At 41.1% G+C, this 18,660-nt stretch overlaps 2 protein-coding genes across 3 annotated transcripts; one reads left to right on the plus strand and one right to left on the minus strand.

Moving 5' to 3' along the window:
- Positions 1-425: 425 nt before the first annotated feature.
- Positions 426-5,776, plus strand: LOC101476401 (uncharacterized). Its single transcript, XM_012924200.2, has 5 exons — positions 426-538; positions 1,481-1,952; positions 2,161-2,241; positions 2,631-2,711; positions 3,116-5,776. The coding sequence occupies exons 1-5, from the start codon at positions 515-517 to the stop codon at positions 4,027-4,029; spliced, it is 1,572 nt and encodes a 523-aa protein (XP_012779654.2). The 5' UTR covers positions 426-514; the 3' UTR covers positions 4,030-5,776.
- A 1,263-nt stretch (positions 5,777-7,039) lies between these two features.
- On the minus strand, positions 7,040-18,660 carry saga (S-antigen; retina and pineal gland (arrestin) a). 2 transcript variants are annotated; one of them, XM_004569478.3, is made up of 16 exons: positions 18,503-18,660; positions 16,698-16,780; positions 14,659-14,719; positions 14,239-14,283; positions 13,747-13,946; positions 13,204-13,263; positions 13,052-13,119; positions 12,817-12,952; positions 12,539-12,623; positions 12,359-12,431; positions 11,769-11,906; positions 11,608-11,685; positions 11,213-11,227; positions 10,996-11,048; positions 10,457-10,466; positions 7,040-7,986 (listed from the first exon to the last, which is right to left on the minus strand). In XM_004569478.3, the coding sequence occupies exons 2-16, from the start codon at positions 16,743-16,745 to the stop codon at positions 7,860-7,862; spliced, it is 1,197 nt and encodes a 398-aa protein (XP_004569535.1). In that variant the 5' UTR covers positions 16,746-16,780; positions 18,503-18,660; the 3' UTR covers positions 7,040-7,859. The 2 variants fall into 2 exon arrangements, with proteins under 2 accessions (XP_004569535.1, XP_076732805.1); XM_076876690.1 differs by lacking the exon at positions 10,457-10,466 and having other exon boundaries at positions 18,503-18,659.

An 18,660-nucleotide genomic window follows, 5' to 3' on the forward strand; every position in this document is an offset into this window, starting at 1 on the left:
CAGGTGGTCACAGGGACGATAAAGCACCTGCTGTTGCATCAATATGACAACACAGTTTTGCTCCTGACTTGTTCCTCACTCATTCAAACACGAGTTGCACAGATACACATCAATGGTTTGATTCTAAGAAAACTAAACAGACTCATTTTCTTTAGTCTTTCATGTTGTTTAGGTTTTTTTATGTCACTATTGGTGTGATTGCTTCAGCTACAGGTGTGGAAAGGAAATATTAAATATTAAATGTGTTTTTTAAAGGATGAGAGAAAATGGAGGGTGGAGAAAGATGGCACGATAAACAGAGAATCATCTCTTCTTTCTGTATCATGTCGCAGGCAGAACGCCCAGTTCTTCTTCACAATAGACATCCCTGCTGTAGCTGCCCTCCTCCCCGTGTTTCCAGCCTTTGTCTGCAGGTGAGACTGAACCTGAAAGATGTTTTGTTTTGGCCGAGGCTTATAAATGCATCAAAGCCTCTTCCAGCTTGCTCATCTTCCCAAATCTGCTTCTCCAGAAGATGCAGCACAACTCGGATGTGGCGGTGAGTCTCTCCAAAGCATCTCAGAGGATTTTATTTTCACGTCTGAGAGCAATTTAGGTTATTTTTTTAAACGTATGCATCAAAAAAGACTAAAACTTTCAAAATTCAACTGCCTGTTTCATCCAGACTGAAAACTTTTTATACAAGTGACAGTAAAAATTGTGTTTTTAAAACATTTTAATGTTTTTAGTTCACAAATCTTTTGTCGGACTTGAATGATTATTTAAAACTGATTTTATGAAACAGACCAGGATGTGTCCGTGAGGGCATCGTGTTGAGTGTCCACAGTTTTTTGTTAGCGTTTGTCACATAGGACACTTATGCTTTTATATCTGTGTGGTGTGCCACAGGGGCCAGCTCTGGGATTGATTTCATGCTCTTCTCGTCTCCACTCGGGGCATAAATGTCACAGACACAGCGTCTCTTAGCGTTTCTGTGCTGATGACACATCCATGTACCTGAACACTCCAACACTGGAATGTTGGCTTCTCTTAAAAGCTGCCTTTTTGCAACAGCATCATTTTATTTAGTTGATCTAAAAACAGAAATCATCAGTTGTGAAACTGTTAACAATCAGCTGGTTCTCTTCATTATCAAGTCTTTTGCAAAGAGTTTTCCATTTCTTGAATATTTATTTCTTCCATTTTGAACAGCGCAGCTCAAATCTAATGCAGTCGTGTTTAAATAGTTTCAGAAGCAAATCTTATTTAATATTTTTTTGAAAACAAGACTATTTTGTGCACTTTTATCTCATCGGGTCTGAATTACTTTAACGGCCTGTTTACTACTGAACATGAAATCCACTGAACACGACAGAGCTCGAGAGATGCGATCACATCAGTCCTGTTTTAGTATCTTTACACTCTCAGGATGTTTGACAACAGATTTTACATTTCTGACCTCTAAGTACCAAATGCATCTTCTTCCTTCTTCCTTCTCCAGATGCTGACGAGGTTGCTCGGACTGCTTGTCTTGTCCACCCTCTGCTCAGCCATGTGGGTGCAAAACTACACCAGACAATACATTAGTGAAGAGGAAGGCTCCACATATGACCCCAACACCCACCACTGGCCTGAATCAGTTGACAGGCAGTTTAATGAGACTTCTAAGAAGACTGATCACCCAACGGGAATCCCATCGTGGCCACCCGAGGCACGCAGCGGGCCTCTTATGATGCCTCCAACAGGACCCCCATTTCCACACTATGGCAACAACTCTGAAGGTCCCAACATGCCCAGAATGTTTGGGGTCAGTAACCCACCTTTACCACCCATGCCTGACACAACAATCTGTGACATGCTGCTAAATGCACCGGTACCCCCGCCCGCCGACCAGATTCCATTTTTTTGCATCTGTAAATACTGCAAAGGAACCGTAGGACCCAAAGGAGACCGCGGAGACCGAGGTCTTCCAGGTAACCTGATCACTCAAAGCACCTCAAACTAAAAACAACGATTAAAATGTAAAACTTGAAAATCATTAATGTCTGAACAAATGTCAAGGATTTAAAGTTTGAAGCAAGGCAGACAGCAAGGTTTGGAGGATGATTCCTCTTTAGTGATTTAATTCAAATTCAAATATCTGATTATATTGAAAGTAACCTGTCTTTAACTTTTGATCAGGTCCTCCCGGGAGCGCTGGAAGTAGAGGATTGATGGGGTTTCCAGGTCCCAGAGGGTTTACAGGCTCTCAGGGGATAAAAGGTGAGTTACACACCAGAGGGGTGTGTGAAGAAGCACATTTACAATAATCAGGGTCTTTAACATAAAGGTGTTTTTTTTACTTTCCACACTGAACTAATCAAACCGAGTTGCAACACAAAGCAACGCTGAAATTAAGAGGGGAAGAAAATGAGACACTGACTTCCTGTGATTTGAATTTATGCTTCTTCTCCTCACGTACTTTTCTATCGATACTGAATGAAATCCACCTTAAAACACCACAAACTGAATCTCATTTTTTTCTTTTTTGTTCCTCTAACCTGTTGTCATCTTTAAATGTATCTTTCAAAAAAGCTAATAAGCTTAAACTTAGAATTGTTGGTTTTTCACTCAATAAAATATCAACTCACCTTTGTCTTCTCTGTTTACAGGCCAGAAGGGAGAAATGGGGGAAAAGGGAATGCAAGGTGCAGCAGGTTTCACTGGCACAAAGGGAGATCGGGGATTTAAAGGTGGGTCTACATGGCATTATGGAGAAGGTCACCCTATTTAAAGCGTGATTGGTAATACATGGATATTATTAAAGCAGGAAATAATACCTGTCAGTGCTTTGTGTGAATGTAATTTTATGATGGTTTAATGATTTAACATTAGTACAGGGTGGGTAAGGTTTGGGTTCAGGCATAAAAATGAGATGATTTGAGTGGAAGATTTTAATTCCAAAGTACATCCTGGAAAGATCCTGATGGATTCTGGGCAAACTGGCCAGCTTCATCAGTCTACATACAGAAAATGGAGAGAAATGTGGGGATTCTTTAGGATTTAACCCACCTGAGTAAATACTGTTGGAAATTGTTCAGTAAAATAAAGTGTTAAACTTGATCGTATTCTTGATGTATGCTGTGGCTGTTTCCAGGGGACAAAGGGGACCAAGGATCAATGGGACCCCCTGGTGCATCGGGCCCTCAGGGGGAATCTGGTATATGCCCTGCCACCTGCGAGAGTGTGCCAGGTGCACCTGGTACTCAAGGACCACCTGGACCAGCTGGAGCCCGTGGCCTGCCAGGGGTGCAGGGTCCTGATGGACCCAGGGGCATAAAAGGTGATAGGGGTGACATGGGTTTGCCTGGAAACCCTGGCAACGATGGTGAGAAGGGTGATCGAGGTGAGCAGGGGGTGTGTAAGTGCACAAATGGAACAAATGGTGCTGATGGCAAACCAGGGCAAAAGGGAGACAAAGGGGACAAGGGTGATATTGGTTCCCAGGGTATACAGGGCACCATGGGGTCAAAAGGCAACCAGGGTGATATGGGTCTCATGGGGCCACCTGGGCCCTGCTCTCCAGCCATCCAGTCAGCATTCTCCGCCTGTATCAATGAGTCATTTCCAGCTCACAATTTTCCCATTCCTTTCCCACACATCCTTACCAACCAGCAAAACCACCTTAACCGAAACGGCATCTACATAGCCCCCGTCAACGGCACCTACGTCTTCTCCTTTCACCTGTCAGTTGCCGTGAAACCACTTAAAGTCGGCCTGTTCCGCAATTTCTACCCTGTGGCTAAAATAACAGAAGGAACCGTCCCATCCACCACAAGCCACACGGTGGTCCTCCACCTCTACATGGGAGACCAGGTTTGGCTGCAGGTGAAGGACCCCACCACCAATGGCATGTACACTGATAATGAAAGCACTAGCACGTTCTCTGGGTATCTGCTGCACCCCGACTCCTGCGAATTTCCTCTGGGCAGAAATCACTACTTCCCACAGCCACATCATGGACGCTACAGCTGGGATGGTCCCGACCCTACCACCACTCCACCAAATTAGTTTCTTTTCAGTTGCACAGTTATAGATGAGGCACAACAAGCATCCAATCAAATTCTCAGTGATTTTATAACTGCAAGTTTTAAAGGAGGGGTATTCTAGCAATGAAGCAATGACAATTGTTAAAATAGGTTTTTCTACCAGAGTTATGCTGAATACAAGTTCTACTGTAGGACCATTGTACCACACTGTAGTTACTACTCAATTAAAAAAATCAGGTTTTATTTCTTGGGTTAAATCTAATTCTGTTTGGTTGTTGAAGCTGGCATCACATAAAAGGAAAGGCCAGCAAAAAACCCAACAATAAACACACAAAATCCTTCTTGAAGTATTTGTTTAACACTTAGCATGTTAGCATGCATATCCAGGCAATTATTGTCAAACGATGTCTAAGTGAACCTTAATTCCAACTCTTCCTGGGACAATAAAAACAAGTCAAATGAAATAAAAAAGCGTTACAATGTTGCAGAATACTAATTTAAAAAGGTTTTCACCTGGAAGTCATATGTCTAACAAACATTCTCCTGACTGCAAACATCTCTCGTCTCTTATGTCACACTTAGATGAGACAAAAATAAACTCCCCCTAAAATCAAGTCCTGTTTTACTGGTAATGCTAGTGGTTTCAAGTACTGGTTCCGACTAAAATATCTTCAATCACTATTTGAATGATTTGTGCTTACTGACTTTGACGAACCTCTCAGTTATCTGTCTTCTTGCAACAGTTTAAAGACAGGATGTGTATTCCCTGTGACAGATTGGAGGCGTGTCCAGGATGTATCCTGCCTCACACCCAGTGACCGCTGGGATCAGCTGACACGGAATTGGAAAAAAGAAAGAAAATTGAACAGCCATAATACCCTCCTTTTAAATGTGGCTATGATTCAACACTCATATGAAAATGCATCTGGGCTTGTATATGCCAGCATTTGATCATGCACTAATCAACTGTTAGAGCGCCCTTTTGTCAGAAAGCTCATTTAGCAGCAGAGGTTTTAATATTTTTGATAGAAAATGTAAATACGTGGATCAGCTGCAGGCGATGGAATAACATCACCACAGGTCTGTTGAGATGTAGGTTTTAAAAGGTTTACAGTGAAGGAGCGGGAACAGAGCTGCGACGCAAACGAGACAGCGAGAAATGAAGAAGGCTGAAGACATGGCAATGAGACATGTGCCGGCAAATTCTCCACAAAATCAGTGAAATTCTCTTCAGGATCATCAAGTAAAAGAATCATAATCTCCACAGATCTCCACAGTACACATGAATATTTTAAAAGATATAAAGAGTGAGAACACGTGCCATTATTTTCTTAATGTTTTCTTAATTTTGAAGAAAATCTAATTTTGAATGTAGGATAACTGATTAAAGGCTTTTCTCGCTATTTTTAAGGTTTTATTTTTTTATTATATGATTTAAAACAAAGGTTGTACAATGAAGCTTCCTGTGAAACTATCACTGCCTGATGTCTCGCAACATTAAACTTCCACTTTGTAAAAGGTATAATCTGTAAAACCTGCGACACCATCAGGTGATGTTGGACGTGTGTTTGGATTCAGACAGTAAACAGAGTGTGTTGCATGTGTAACAGGTTAAAGCATCGTTCACCTTCTCTGAGGTGCTTTCAGCGACCACACCGTGTCGCCTGTTTGTGCTTCAGGTTGTTGCGATCTGTGCATCGTGGGCTTTGTTTGAAATTAAAAACTTTCACTTAAACTTTGTGTTTGAGTTATTTTCAGCAGCAGCACATTTTCTGGGTCCCCTGGTCCAAAAATTAACTTGTGACATGAATCTCGTGTGCAGAGCAAAACCAGACATTGAGCCCGGCTGCTCCCAACAAACTCTAAACTTTAACACACTGCAGTTTATTCTGATTCAGCACTTACTGCAAATTCATCTGCTAATAAAAAATCTCCAACGATGATCATTTTTCACTTAAGGTGATTGTTAAATATGGATTGTTACAAAAAGAATACAACATTTTGTTTAGCTGTGCATTTCATGACACTCACACTCACCTCACACAATAACAAAAGTTTTGTTTTGAATGCTGTTAAGAGTCCGGTGCAGTGTGAGCTGATGTAGATCTGCTGATGAAGAGTCTGAGCTGGAAGGAAATCACTGAGGTTTAATTTCTAATATTTTAATGTTAATTGGGAGCCTGAGTAACTGGATCAGCAGGGGTGTGAAATGTCCACGTTGAATTTTATTGTGTAATAATTAATGCTGCACTAGTTCAATTTGATGACCAGGATTTGTTGTTAGAACATGCATCTGCAAAGACTTCAGCAGGAATCGACGGGCTTGGAGAACGACACAATAAACGAAGAGTCTCCACGGCTTTAAAAACAATTCATGTTAAACCGAATCTTCACATCAGGGCTGGTTTTTAGATCCAGATAGAAAACACATTTTTTCACTGGCTTTTGACTCAGTGGTTGACTGACTTGTATTTAGTTATATTTTATTGTTTTCGCTATGTTTATTATTTTATCGTATTTATTATTCTTATGGTATCTATTATGTTTCTATCGTTCAGCACTTTGGTGTGTTTTTAAAGCGCTATATAAACGATGATGATGATGAAACTGCAGAATAAAAATATCAAAGCGCTTTTTTAAAGAATGCCACATCAGTCCTCTGTATCTCACATGACCGTCACACATAAGAACCAGGAAGTAAAAGCTGAATATTTGAGCTAAATTAATATGAAGGTAAATACACTTTGATTAAATATACTAACAAATAAACAGGTTTAATATTTATTGTACAGTGGTGAGAAGGACCGAGACTGAATCCATATTTTCCACATCCTTCATCTATTTAACATTTCATTCAATTTAGTTTCATTATTTATCGCACCAAATCACAACAACAGTCGCCTCACGGCACTTTATATTGTAAGATAAAGACTCAGTAACACAACAGCTGGATCCAGTCGTCGGCTCCTGCCCCGCCCACATTTCAGCCATTCAGAACTTTAAACCAGAAAATGAGCAAAGAAACAAAGAAATGAATAAATTAGCTTTATTGTCAGAGTTAAAAGTGCACTGTCGCACAAACACGTCTGGTTTGAGGGCCAGATTGAATTGATCCTTCTACATCAGTGTCTCTACAGTAAATCTGAACTCAAAGTCAGAAACACCTTTATAATCAGTTTCAGCCTCATTAAAACAGAAACTGTCTGCAGCAGTTTTCAAAAGACACAGAAATGACTTTAAATCTGAACATGAAGAGTGGAGCCAAAAAACAAAAGCACTACACAACAAACCTTTAAATAATGTTAAAGGATTTTTTTAAACTTTTAATATCAGGATCATTTCTGTGGTTCTGCATTTTAACAGGATGCTAGCTTCAAATTATTTGTCACCAAGTCTTTTTTCTGTCCTCAGATCTGATGTTAACATCTGAAGTCCACTGGTGTCTAAAGACTCTGACTATTGGTTTAGACGTTGGATTTATTTATTTCTGAATCTGGCTGAAACCACGTGTTTACTAGCAGTTACAAAGGTAATAACTCAAAGTGATTCTGCAGCACTGCAGGTTTGTGCCGCATTTATCTCGCTTTAGGTCACCGGTTTGTTTTTTCAGCTATGCCCTGATGAACAAAAGCACAAAATCTGGAACCTAAACAGATATTTGTTTCCTCAGGAGCTTGAAGGAGACCGAGCAGAAGATCAAATAGAGATGATGGATGAAAACATCCTGCAGTGATGTAAAATACACCTGAAGGTTAAACATGCACAACCACAGGTATGCGCCTTTAAATCTTTTTCTAGCACAAACTCAAACTCCCAGCATTCTTTGTTTCACCCTCTTTCACTCTCTCTCCTCTATTTCTCTTTGGGCGCCATGTCGTCACCACCCGAAACGTTGCCTTCCTCGTCGTCATCATCGCCGATGATCCCCTTCAGGTAGGAGCGCTTGAATTCCTCGAACACAATCTCCTCCTCCTGCTCACTACAGACAGCAGCAGCGTTTCAGAGAAAGTTAGTGTTTAAAGCAGCACATCAGCCCTACAGTTATCACATCAGGGACACAGAGCAGGATGGGGAAAGCTGGGAAACGAGACAGCACAAACTACAGACTTAGTCTACGTTCACGCTGCCGGTCCTGATGCTCAATTCCGATTTTTTGATTAAATCCAATTATTTTGTCTGGTTTCTTACCCTACAAATAAAATGTGACAGCAAACGCACTCTAGTGTGAACGGTTCACGGCCCTCAAAGCGGCCCGCATGCGCAAAAGAAGACATCATACTCAGTGCGCTCTGTTCACGGAAAAATAGCGGTTACAGAGTTAGTAGGTGTTGTTGCAGCAGTCTGTCAATTTCTGCACAGTCGTAACCAACAGAATTTTGACAGATTCATTAGAGAAAGAAGGACACAGAAAAAAAGAGAGCCCGTGCTTTAACAATGGCCTTGTTGGAGCAGTGGCTGCTGCCTCCGTGCAGAGGTATGTATGGAGCCAGCAAACACGCCGCCATGCTTTCTCGTTTGTCTTCTCCGGGGCTGATAATTGGCGTCTGTCTTGTGTCAGTGATGTAAAAGACGGATTTAATGCAACATGACCATCAAACAGCAGTCGCTTTCTGAAACATCAGATATGTATCGGATTCAGTGTCACATACGAAAGTGACCCAGGTCGGATTTGAAAATATCGGATTTGTGCCGTTCACACCGTCACACCATGATGGGATATGGGTCGCACAGGGTCAAAAAAGTCGCCTGCAGTGTGAACGTAGCCTGAGACTTCAGCTGAGCATCCACAGAGCAACACTTTGATGTATTTCCCGTTTCTTCTTTGTCACGTTTGGCCTTGTGTTAACCGATGGAGCCCAGGTCCACCTCACAATTGCTATATGTCAGGTTTGAGGTGGCATCTGACCCACAAACAGCCCACACAACATCTGCTGCAGCTGAACTGACGCAGCCCAGATGTGTCTGACCTCAGACCACATCAGCACGACTCTTAGTAAACCTTTACTGTCTTTACCATCTAGTCACATATACTAGACTGTGTGAAGGAGATTTTTCTCCCGCTTTACACTGTGACCCATTCATCCACAATAATGAAACATGCTGAGATTCATCCTAAAAAGGAGAAAGAGATGGTTTTTAGCAGTATTTTTCCCAAGTCTTCATCTCTTCAGCACTGAGGGAATCAGAAGAATTAGAAATTATTTCAGGAAAAAAGTTAAAAAGCTTGGAGAACTTGAACATGAAGCGCGTGATTGGCAGTTTCGGTGGGTACAACTTTCTAACTTTCACCTTGTTTTCAGTTTTAAACTTGTCCACATTTTATCACTGGTTTGCTGTGACAATGGAGGAAACTTAAAAAGCATGAACCTTTTTTTTTTTTTACATTAACAGTAAAACAAAATACTTGTTAGTGTTTGTTTGGCAGTTTTTGTCCTCCTCCAACCACATACTGTAAAAAGTATTAGATTACTGCCATCCTGACAGAGCTTTAAGGTGGTATTTTCAGTTTCTTCACATGTTCTGCTATGAATAAACCAGAAAACGTGTCAGGGAGGCCACACAGAGCTTCCAACCAGCTGTGTTAGCTTTTTGTTTCCAAGTGTGATGTTACGTCGATGTTGCGTGTCCAAACGAAGCCTGTGCCGAGGCCCGTATCGTGCTTCAGAACATCACGTGACCGAAGATAAACGAGGCCCCGTTTGTCTTAAATGACGTGACTGCCTCATTATGTGATTGAAAAGATTCTCTCAGAGAGGATGTTCAGTTAGCTGTCTTCGACTTGGAGTCCTCATTATTTTCCATTTTTGTTTCTAATCTGATGAACTTTTTCTTATCTGGGCTTTTCTTCGGTTTTAATCTGCTCTGTAACTCTGGTAATCTGATCGACTGATGTGAAGGAAAAGATGGAAATAAAAAGACTGGATTGACCTCTCAGCCATTTCTCACACTGTGGAGGAAAGAGGACACAAAGACACCGAACACTGAAGAACAAACAAAGGGAAGCTGATACTGCTGATGAGGACAGGAGCTGGCAGAGAGGAAGCCCTTAAAAATGCTGATGAAGAGATAAAGATCCTGAAACTCAATCCTGTCCCTGGATAAAAAGGAACAAAAGCAACATCGGGCACAATAAGCATGACGATGTTCATCCTCAGCTAATCTGCTGCCTCTGACTCGATCATGTTCACTGCTTCAGTCTCTTCCAACCAACACGGCGCATAATCACTAGAACAATTCAGGGTGTCTTCCACGGGGATAAAATCGTTGTTTATATTCTTTTTAAATTTAACTTTTTTTCAGTTGTTAATATTCTTGCAGTAGGTACTCATGCAAGTGTTTCCAGCAGAGCTATCGACATGTTGTGGATTACGCACCAGTGCTGTGTCGATGGAAAACATGTTTCAAAGTTACACACGACCAGATAAACAGAAATTATTTTCCATATTTACCTCTCCTTCACTGATGGCAGCAATAAAGAAAAAACAAACAAAGAAGTTTGAACAAATTTCTACAAAATGAACACAACTTTGTTTTCTCTGAGCGTCTCTCGTGAACCTCACACGGACCAGTTTCAGATCTGGCCCAACCAAACCTTAAATTTAAACCCTTTGTTATCTGATATCCACCTTAGTCAAATCTTTAATGTTGACATTTAAGACTTGACTAATTTATTTGATCTGTTTTCACTTGAAATCGGTTTACTATGAAAATAAACTGCAGTTCTTTTAAGACCCAACAGAGGGCGTTACCTCCCACTTTGAGAACCACTGAGGATTCAGGAAATCTTTTCCTTTCGTGCTGAGTTACTCACTCTGGAAAATTTCTTTAACTGTTTTTTTTTTGCAACTTAACTTCTTTTAATACATATATAAAACTGTATATAAGCATATGTGTTATACTGATATAATATTGTCTATATAATGATCTGGTTTGACTTTGGTACAGATGTGCACAGCTGCTGTAAACATGAGGACATTTGCAGTTTTACCTGCGTCTGGTTTGGCGTGCATCAGTTTGAAGGGAACTTCCAGACCGACCTCGCTGCAGAGTAAAAGCAGAACAAACATTTCTGTCTCATCATTTAATGTCTGATTCATCCTGCAGCAGTTTGCTGAGTGTCTTCAGCTCATGTTGAGCAATACTGCTGATCCTAGAAACTGAACATCGTAGTAACTATCAGTGAAAACAAGGACACATGAACTCACCTCGAGCCCATCATCCTGTGAGCGTGTTGGAGACAAAGATCAGAGCAAATAGAAACACGTTTACATGCAGTGACAACAAGGACAGGACGTTTGAACACGAGTACATTCAGTTTCAGTGCTTTTCATTCCTCTACGCACATTTTTAGGATACTCAGGTCACAGGTTGGCCCAGATTTATCAGAGTAACATGAAGAAAATTGGAGCTCTTAAGCAGCAGTGAGCACCACAACGAATCAAAGAAAATCAAAGCAAATAGACGATGAGAGCAACACTGGCTCTGCCCGCTCATCATCTGCCTGCTTTTTATCTCATCCTCAGAAAGAAATGCAAAACACTTTTCAGGATACTAAAAGAAATGAAGCCACATTTCAAACACATGAAGAGGAGAGACTGACCCTCCAACGATGAGCTTCACCATGACTCTGTACGAGACCATGATCCCCAGAACCTCCTTCAGCACGCCGTCTTTGACACTGAAACGGAAAAAACGATTGAAAGCATCTTTTTTTAAAAATTCTAACTGAGCATCAGCGTTTGGAGCTGACTGACTGCTCACATGCTCGAGGAGGCCAGGTTGGTGTCTTCATGCTTCAGTTTGCCATCCAGAGCGATGCCCCTCCTCTCCCTGTTGTTGGCCAGCAGAGGCAGCATCGTGTAGACTTTCTGCAGCGTCGCTCCAGGAGACACCGAGTCCCTGACAAGAAAGAACAGATAAGCTTTAAAGGAAACACACAAAATAATCAAAAAGTTAAAATATCAGCAAAATTTAATGTTACATTTTTTACAAAATTCTGAGAAGTCCTGTTAATTTACTTTAAAAGATCAGAACTATAAGGTACAATGAACCTGACGGTGTCTAACAATATGATGAAAAGCACAATAAACAATTTGATCCTTGTTCATTCGAATCGATTCTGATTAAAAGTGGATTGCAATGGTTCAGATCAAACAACTGAAGGAAGCGTCTGTATTTTCTGTCCACTTTGTTCAAATTTATAGATCCTAAAAAGGATAAAAGGATAAAAATAATATTTCAATATCTAATGATTAACCTGCTCGTGTGGAAGTCAGTTTTTCTTTTTGGGAGAAAAAGATAAACTGCACGATACAGGTAAGATGATGAGTTCAGTGTGTTCTGACTTTTACCCAGAATCCTCGATATCCACACATTTGGCATAGCTGTCATTGGAGTACAAAACCACGTTGGCAATCTGGTCAACTGGGAAAGACAAGACACAAAAAGACATGATGTTTAAGACATCAACTCTGATGTGTTTCCACATGAACCTCTGAGAAATAAAATGAGCTCTTAAGTGTCGCGTTTACCGGAGAGGATGATGTTCTTGATGTTCTTGCTGGAGTTGTTTGTGACGCTAACGTGAACTTTGATGGGCTCACCGTGATAGTAAACCTGAAACAGGACACAGGGTCGGAGGACGTGAGCAGTGTCAGGATTATTCCCTGAAACTGATCAAAAACTAGTTGAAAAAGTCACAGAAACCAACAATGAAAACCCGCCAAACCCTTCATGTTCGAGTAGCAGATAAAAACACGCCAAAGCTATGAAGTATCTGATCAACTGAAGCTTCAGACTTTGGACCCACCTCTTTGTCCAAACTGGCCTTGACGTGCAGCGGTTTGTCCGACATGACAAAGTCCCTGGTGGTCTCGACAGAGGGCGCTATCCCCTCGCCCTCCGGAGCGTACTGCACCTTCCTGAGCATCAGCTTCACTGTGCTCCTGTTGCACCAAAGAGGACAAAATCATCCACATTAGATATTGTTCACTTCCAGCTGTGTTCCCGGCTCCTACCGTCCGATCGGACCCGCTGACACTCACCGTTTGCGTACTTTGGCGTCCTGGCTCTCAGCGCTGAACGCCTTAATCTCAAACTCCACAGCACATTGCTGCAGAAGAGGAGAGACGAGAATGCTTCACCAGCCTGCGAGGCATCCGTGTCATCACTGCTGACTCATGAGTTTGAATCTTACCTTTCCGACATCACTGGGTGCTGGCTGCAGGGCCACTGAGCACGGCAGGTTATCGGGGAACTGCAAAGAAGAAAAACAAACGTATGGACTGTATGGAGACTGAGACAGAACCATTCATTTCCTCTTATGTGCCAGCATGTTAACGTCTGTCTGTGATCCATGAACCAGTCACTTGTCCTTAACGGTTACAGTGATGATGTCACCACACTGGGCCTTAACGTTCAGCTCAGGTAGCAGAACGTCGAGCCGTCTCAGTTATTCTTATTCTTTCTGCCACAAAATCTCACCACACACCTGAGATTTGGCAAAAACATGACTTTAACCCAACATGCCTGCACCTGAATGTCTATATGATTTTCTCCTAAGGCTGTAGTTCCTGTCCGTGTTGCACTGTGTGCTTAAAAGGATTTTTTTGTCTTCATCTCATCCATCTCTGAGTACTTTCCCTGCTTACTTCAGCAGATTTAAACTCAGGACTTTGGCTGTTTTCAGTTTATTTCTATTTGAAGTTTCTGCCTGTCTGCAGTGCCGCTGAAGTGTCACCTCGAAGAAGAACGGGTATGAGTTGTTTCCCAGCTTGCGCAGGAGCTTGGCCTGGACTCTGGTGTGGATACCCTTCTCGCGGTCCTGCAGGGGCGGGTACACCTGCCGGGTGGCCAGGTACAGCTCCCTGCGGAAGGCGATTCCCATCACATCCATGTCATCTCTGCCGTAGCGGAAGGTGCACGACAGCGTGACAAACACTAGAGGGCAGAAGAGACAAATCAGTTCAAAAATCTCCTTTATATTTATATGACTGGAATCTCTTTGAATCCGAGTTCAAACAGTCAGGTAGGCAGCGATTTCGTTATTTTCATATTTAACCAAAAAACAATGAGAAGCAACTTTTCAAAGACCCGTCAGGCTGAGTATCAGGAAACTGCAGCTAAAATAATGAATCTAAATGTAACTCTTTTAATCCAGTGTGGCTGTGGCCATGGACATAAATGCAAAAGAAACTGTCCAATAAAATGAGCTCTGGTGTTTTGTACAGACCTTTCCTCCCCTGCAGGGCCTCCGGGTCAACGAGGATGACGCCATCTAGTGGTAAAAATTAGATTTTCAATAAAACAAATTTACACTTTCATGTAAAAGAATGATCAAAATATTCAAACAGCAACGTAAAGACATAAACAGATGCAATAAAGTTTCAATCCATATGCTAATATAGCTGGACAATATAGATGCCATTTATTTTAATTTGTGCTGGTTATTTAGTTTGATTATTAGTTTGATTTACCAGAAGTCCAGCTGTCATGTTTCTATTCTCAACTTTGAGTTCAGTAAATTACACAGAAAATTCAACTGAACAGAAAAACCCCAAACAAGCCAAAGGCTCTGCAGCATCAGTGCTGGGGTCCGCGCTACATCACAGGCAATGTCGAGGTTTTTCCCCCATTTAAACAACAGACTCACCCAGTGGTTCCACAGAATCAACACGGTCCACAAAGTCTCTTTTCCCCATGTAGACTCCAACCTGAAGGAGGAAAGAAAGTCTTGAAACACCACATCCAGGAAGCATCACCCGCTGATGTTAAACGCACCTCAGTTTGTCCAGTTTGTCTGCTCCAATTTGCTTAATGACCGAGGTCTACAATGACCGTGATCTGAGTGCAGACACCTGCAGCTCAGGTGAGACATAGCTCAACTAATAAATCCGAGTCGGCATCACAACAGGTCTGATATCTGATCCTCCTGAAGAACAAACAAATGCAGAAAGTACATGTGGGCTGGTTGGAGGGACTCCCACACACTCGAAAGAAGTTAGAGGTGAGGTCAGAGGAAACATATCAGTCAAGAAACTTTCAGCTGATAATTCTAAAGTGAATTCAGCCTTTCAGCAGAAACTGTGTGATGAGACTGACCAGCTGATGACATATTCATCGTTTCTGTTGTTTTGTTGTTGTTTATTTAGAATAACTGAACAAGAATATTGTTTTAAAAAATGAAAATAATGAAAAAAAATTAGAAAAAAATGTTTACATTAAAAACTCGATAATATTCAGACTGATGTGAAACAGACAAACTGCAAACGCTAAAGCGATGGAAGCATTTTGGTAAATATGAAGTTAACATATAATGAATAATTCATTCTTTGTTATTATTTATTCAGATTCATATCTTTTCTAAGAATTCATAAAAGACAAAGCGCTCTCCAGCAGTGTCACCTGAGCGTTAGCATTTCCGACAGGCATGATGTTTTTGTTATCCAGGTGTTCCCAGCCTGTGGGAGAAGGCCTCATCTTATACTGACAGAGCTCAGCACAGACTGTACTGAGGTCAGACATGTGCTCGATAAACAGAGCGAAGCCCTCGCTGCAATAAAGCCATCATAAATCAGCTCACGTTGTCATGTCAACCTTCAGAGGATCAGTGAGCTGAGCTGCTTCACAGAATTAAAGTTACTTTCATTGAAGCGCTGGAGAGAGAGAAGGGCGTCGGAAATGATGTCTTCTATATACAGAAGAGTTATATTTCCACTCCAACCACAGCCTGTTTCTTCACTGGGACATCCTCGTTGTGCTGGTCAGTGTAGTGTGATTACACAGGATATTACTGCTGGTGGTAGAATGCCACTGTGGCAGTTAGATTTAGGCCTGTGCCACAATTTAACCATAAAGCCATGACTACATACAAATGACATCACTTGTCTTTTGTTGCTGATGATTGGTTCCAGGCTTCAGCCAATAAAAAGAATTCTTTGCTCGCCACTTCCATCGCTCACCTCAAAGCTGAGACTTGTTACTATTTATACATTTGAAGTTTTGTTTTAACTGTTTGCTTTGTTAGATTTAAGAATCTCAGCTATTAGGGTTGGGCTTATTGCAACATCGGGGTTTGGATTAATGCCCTGAGGTCGTCACCGGTGACGAGCTTAACACTGACAATACGACACATTCAGACAGGTTTAAGGCTCAGAGAACCTTTGATGATAGATCTCACAGAGAGGCAACAAGGCAACCTTTAGTCAAAGGAGCTTGCAAAGAAAAGCGTCTGGACTTCTTTAAGTTGCTTGAAGACGTTTCACCTCTCATCCGAGAAGCTTCTTCAGTTCTGAGGTCAAATGGGAGGCAACCTTTAAATGATTCAGGTTCACCTCCACCTGTTTCCCAAATTAAAAATCTCTTAACAGAAATTCTATAATGGCAAAAACAAGCGTATGAGACGATTCTGGCTTCTGTAAATGTGTCTCTTTGTCATGTGGCTAAAACAAAAACAAAAGTGTAGATGTACAGAGTTGAAAAGAAAAGGACGAGGAAGAAGCAAAAGAAAAAGAAAAGTCTTGAAAATGAAGCTTTTCATTGATAAATATCAGAGAATGCAGTTTAGTTGTATGGCAACATTTCAGCTGACAGTCATGAATGAAAATGACTGTCAGCTCCTTTCAGTCTGGACAATCCTTTCAGGAAAACACTCACGGTTCTAATTTTACTGAGAAAACTCAACCAGCTCACCGACTTGTCCTTGCAAACCTTCTTGAAAATCACATTTTTGGGGCTCATCTTGGTTCAGACTGAAGGAGGCTGGTCCGCGGTGCCTGAATGAAAGAAGGGAATAACTTGACTGACAAAGCGTGCGACATCACAGCAACGTCTAAAAACTCAGAATGTTTGAAAACAAATTCCATATTTTCACCTCCATTCTGTCTGATTCTTGATTTACTCAACAAAGTAACAAAATGTCAAGTTGATGGTGAACTAAAAATCTGTAAAACCTTTTCTTGCCAACCAAATATTGTCTTTGTCCTCCACGTGTGAGCAAACACACCTCAGTTATATCTTTCACTAAAAAAAAGCCAGTTTCCATAAAAATCGCCAGTGAGAAACATTTTCACTAATTGAAAATAGAAGTAGTGAGTAGTTCCTGTGACACTGCTAGAAACATGTTTTGCTGATGATTCAAAGTAACCAGGAGAGATTTGGACAGGAAGAAAACAGGAAGTCAATCAGGGAGAAATATGAGTCAGTTTGTCACAATGTACATGTGGACTGTAAGTTCATTCAGGTACATATTTATTCTTACACAAGCCCTGCGATAGACACCAGGGTGTACCCCACCTATCACCCTGAACTGAAAGCAGAAGAGGGTGGACGGGTGGATGCATGGATGGACGGGTGGATGGAATTATATGTACAAAAAGACACATTTTCACTAACGATGTGTTATTTATCTACTTCTTTGTTTGTTTGTCCATCCACACGGATAAACGATTTCTCCTTGCTGATTTAATTACCCTGAGATAACCGAGAGGTTTGATCAGACTTAACTCAGTTAATCCTGTTAAAACCTTCTCAGAAGTCTGTGACCTCGTCTCAGTGAAAGCTACACCTGCAGACATCTTCAGAATCGGTCCAGGGCGACGTGAGGAAGTCTGCATCCACGAAGAAACTTCGTACTTCCAATAATTACAACAACTGAATAAAGAGCACGTGTCAGTGCTACTCATTTGTATTCCAAAATCTGACTGAAATAAGATGATTTTTTAATGCAAAATAATTTCTCATGACATCAAAACTAATCAGCAAAAAAAAAAAAAAACATCCACAATTTGAGAAATCTGTAGTTTCTTAAGCTCAGTCATAAATGTGTCTGAAGTCCCAGAAATCATTTTTTGCTTAGAAATAAAACATGTCACATGTGTAGCCCAGTTAGTTTTATTTAATTTTAGTTTTATTTATCCTACAATATGAAGAATAAACATTTACTTTTTAAACTCAGGGACAAACTTTTTTTAATTTGAGTCCTGAAAACCATATTTGTCTTAAATTAAGTGACAAAAAACCAAGTGACAAACTTCACCCAAATAATCAGATAAAGTGAGTTTTAATTATGTATTTTATTTATTTCTAAGCTTGAACATGAAACCTTTGATCCTGAACTTTGAAGATAATTGTGTCTATTTTAGTTTATAAAACTGAATAATAAAACAGAAGCAGAAGAACTTTTTTTGTTTTAAGATAAGATAGATAAGATACCTTTATTAGTCCCACAAGGGGAAATTTTGAGGATATTAAATAAAGCGTCACGTTTTGTTGTTTTGGTTTGGTCTTTAAAGTTTCTCACAGCAGAGCTCTCTCTGTCTCTCTGTCTTTGTTGGAATCACAGGCTTTTGCTCCTTTTCAGGGCTCCTGGAGGAAACTTTAGCAGCTCAGTTTAATAACTGTTCCTTTTGTACTGACAGGTTTAATCTGAAAGACCCTCCAGGATCTACAAATGTAAATATAAAACAGGAACACCTTGGATGTGTCAGAGGACTCACCTGTGGTGCGCAGGTGTGCCGAGGCTGGATCAGAGGAGGAGACAGGAGTCTGTCCCCGAGGCTCTATATGTAAATGCCTGCTGTCCTTCACAGCTTCTCTCAGCCAATCAGGTGACCCAGCGGTGAACTTTGACCAGCCCTGAGGACCTCCCTCCCAC

Source organism: Maylandia zebra, linkage group LG18 (genome assembly GCF_041146795.1).
Source record: "Maylandia zebra isolate NMK-2024a linkage group LG18, Mzebra_GT3a, whole genome shotgun sequence".
In the NCBI taxonomy this organism is placed as follows: domain Eukaryota; kingdom Metazoa; phylum Chordata; class Actinopteri; order Cichliformes; family Cichlidae; genus Maylandia; species Maylandia zebra.

What these genes read in the sequence shown, in the direction of transcription:
- LOC101476401 (XM_012924200.2), top strand. Translation starts at nt 515, where the DNA reads ATGCAGCACAACTCGGATGTGGCG. An exon ending in AGGCTCTCAGGGGATAAAAG is followed by an intron (nt 2,242 to 2,630) that starts GTGAGTTACACA and finishes CTCTGTTTACAG; the next exon opens with GCCAGAAGGGAGAAATGGGG. An exon ending in GGGAGATCGGGGATTTAAAG is followed by an intron (nt 2,712 to 3,115) that starts GTGGGTCTACAT and finishes GGCTGTTTCCAG; the next exon opens with GGGACAAAGGGGACCAAGGA.
- saga (XM_004569478.3), bottom strand. Translation starts at nt 16,745, where the DNA reads ATGAGCCCCAAAAATGTGATTTTCAAGAAGGTTTGCAAGGACAAGTCG. An exon ending in TGATTCTGTGGAACCACTGG is followed by an intron (nt 14,284 to 14,658) that starts GTGAGTCTGTTG and finishes TTTTACCACTAG; the next exon opens with ATGGCGTCATCCTCGTTGAC. An exon ending in GGCCCTGCAGGGGAGGAAAG is followed by an intron (nt 13,947 to 14,238) that starts GTCTGTACAAAA and finishes TCTGCCCTCTAG; the next exon opens with TGTTTGTCACGCTGTCGTGC.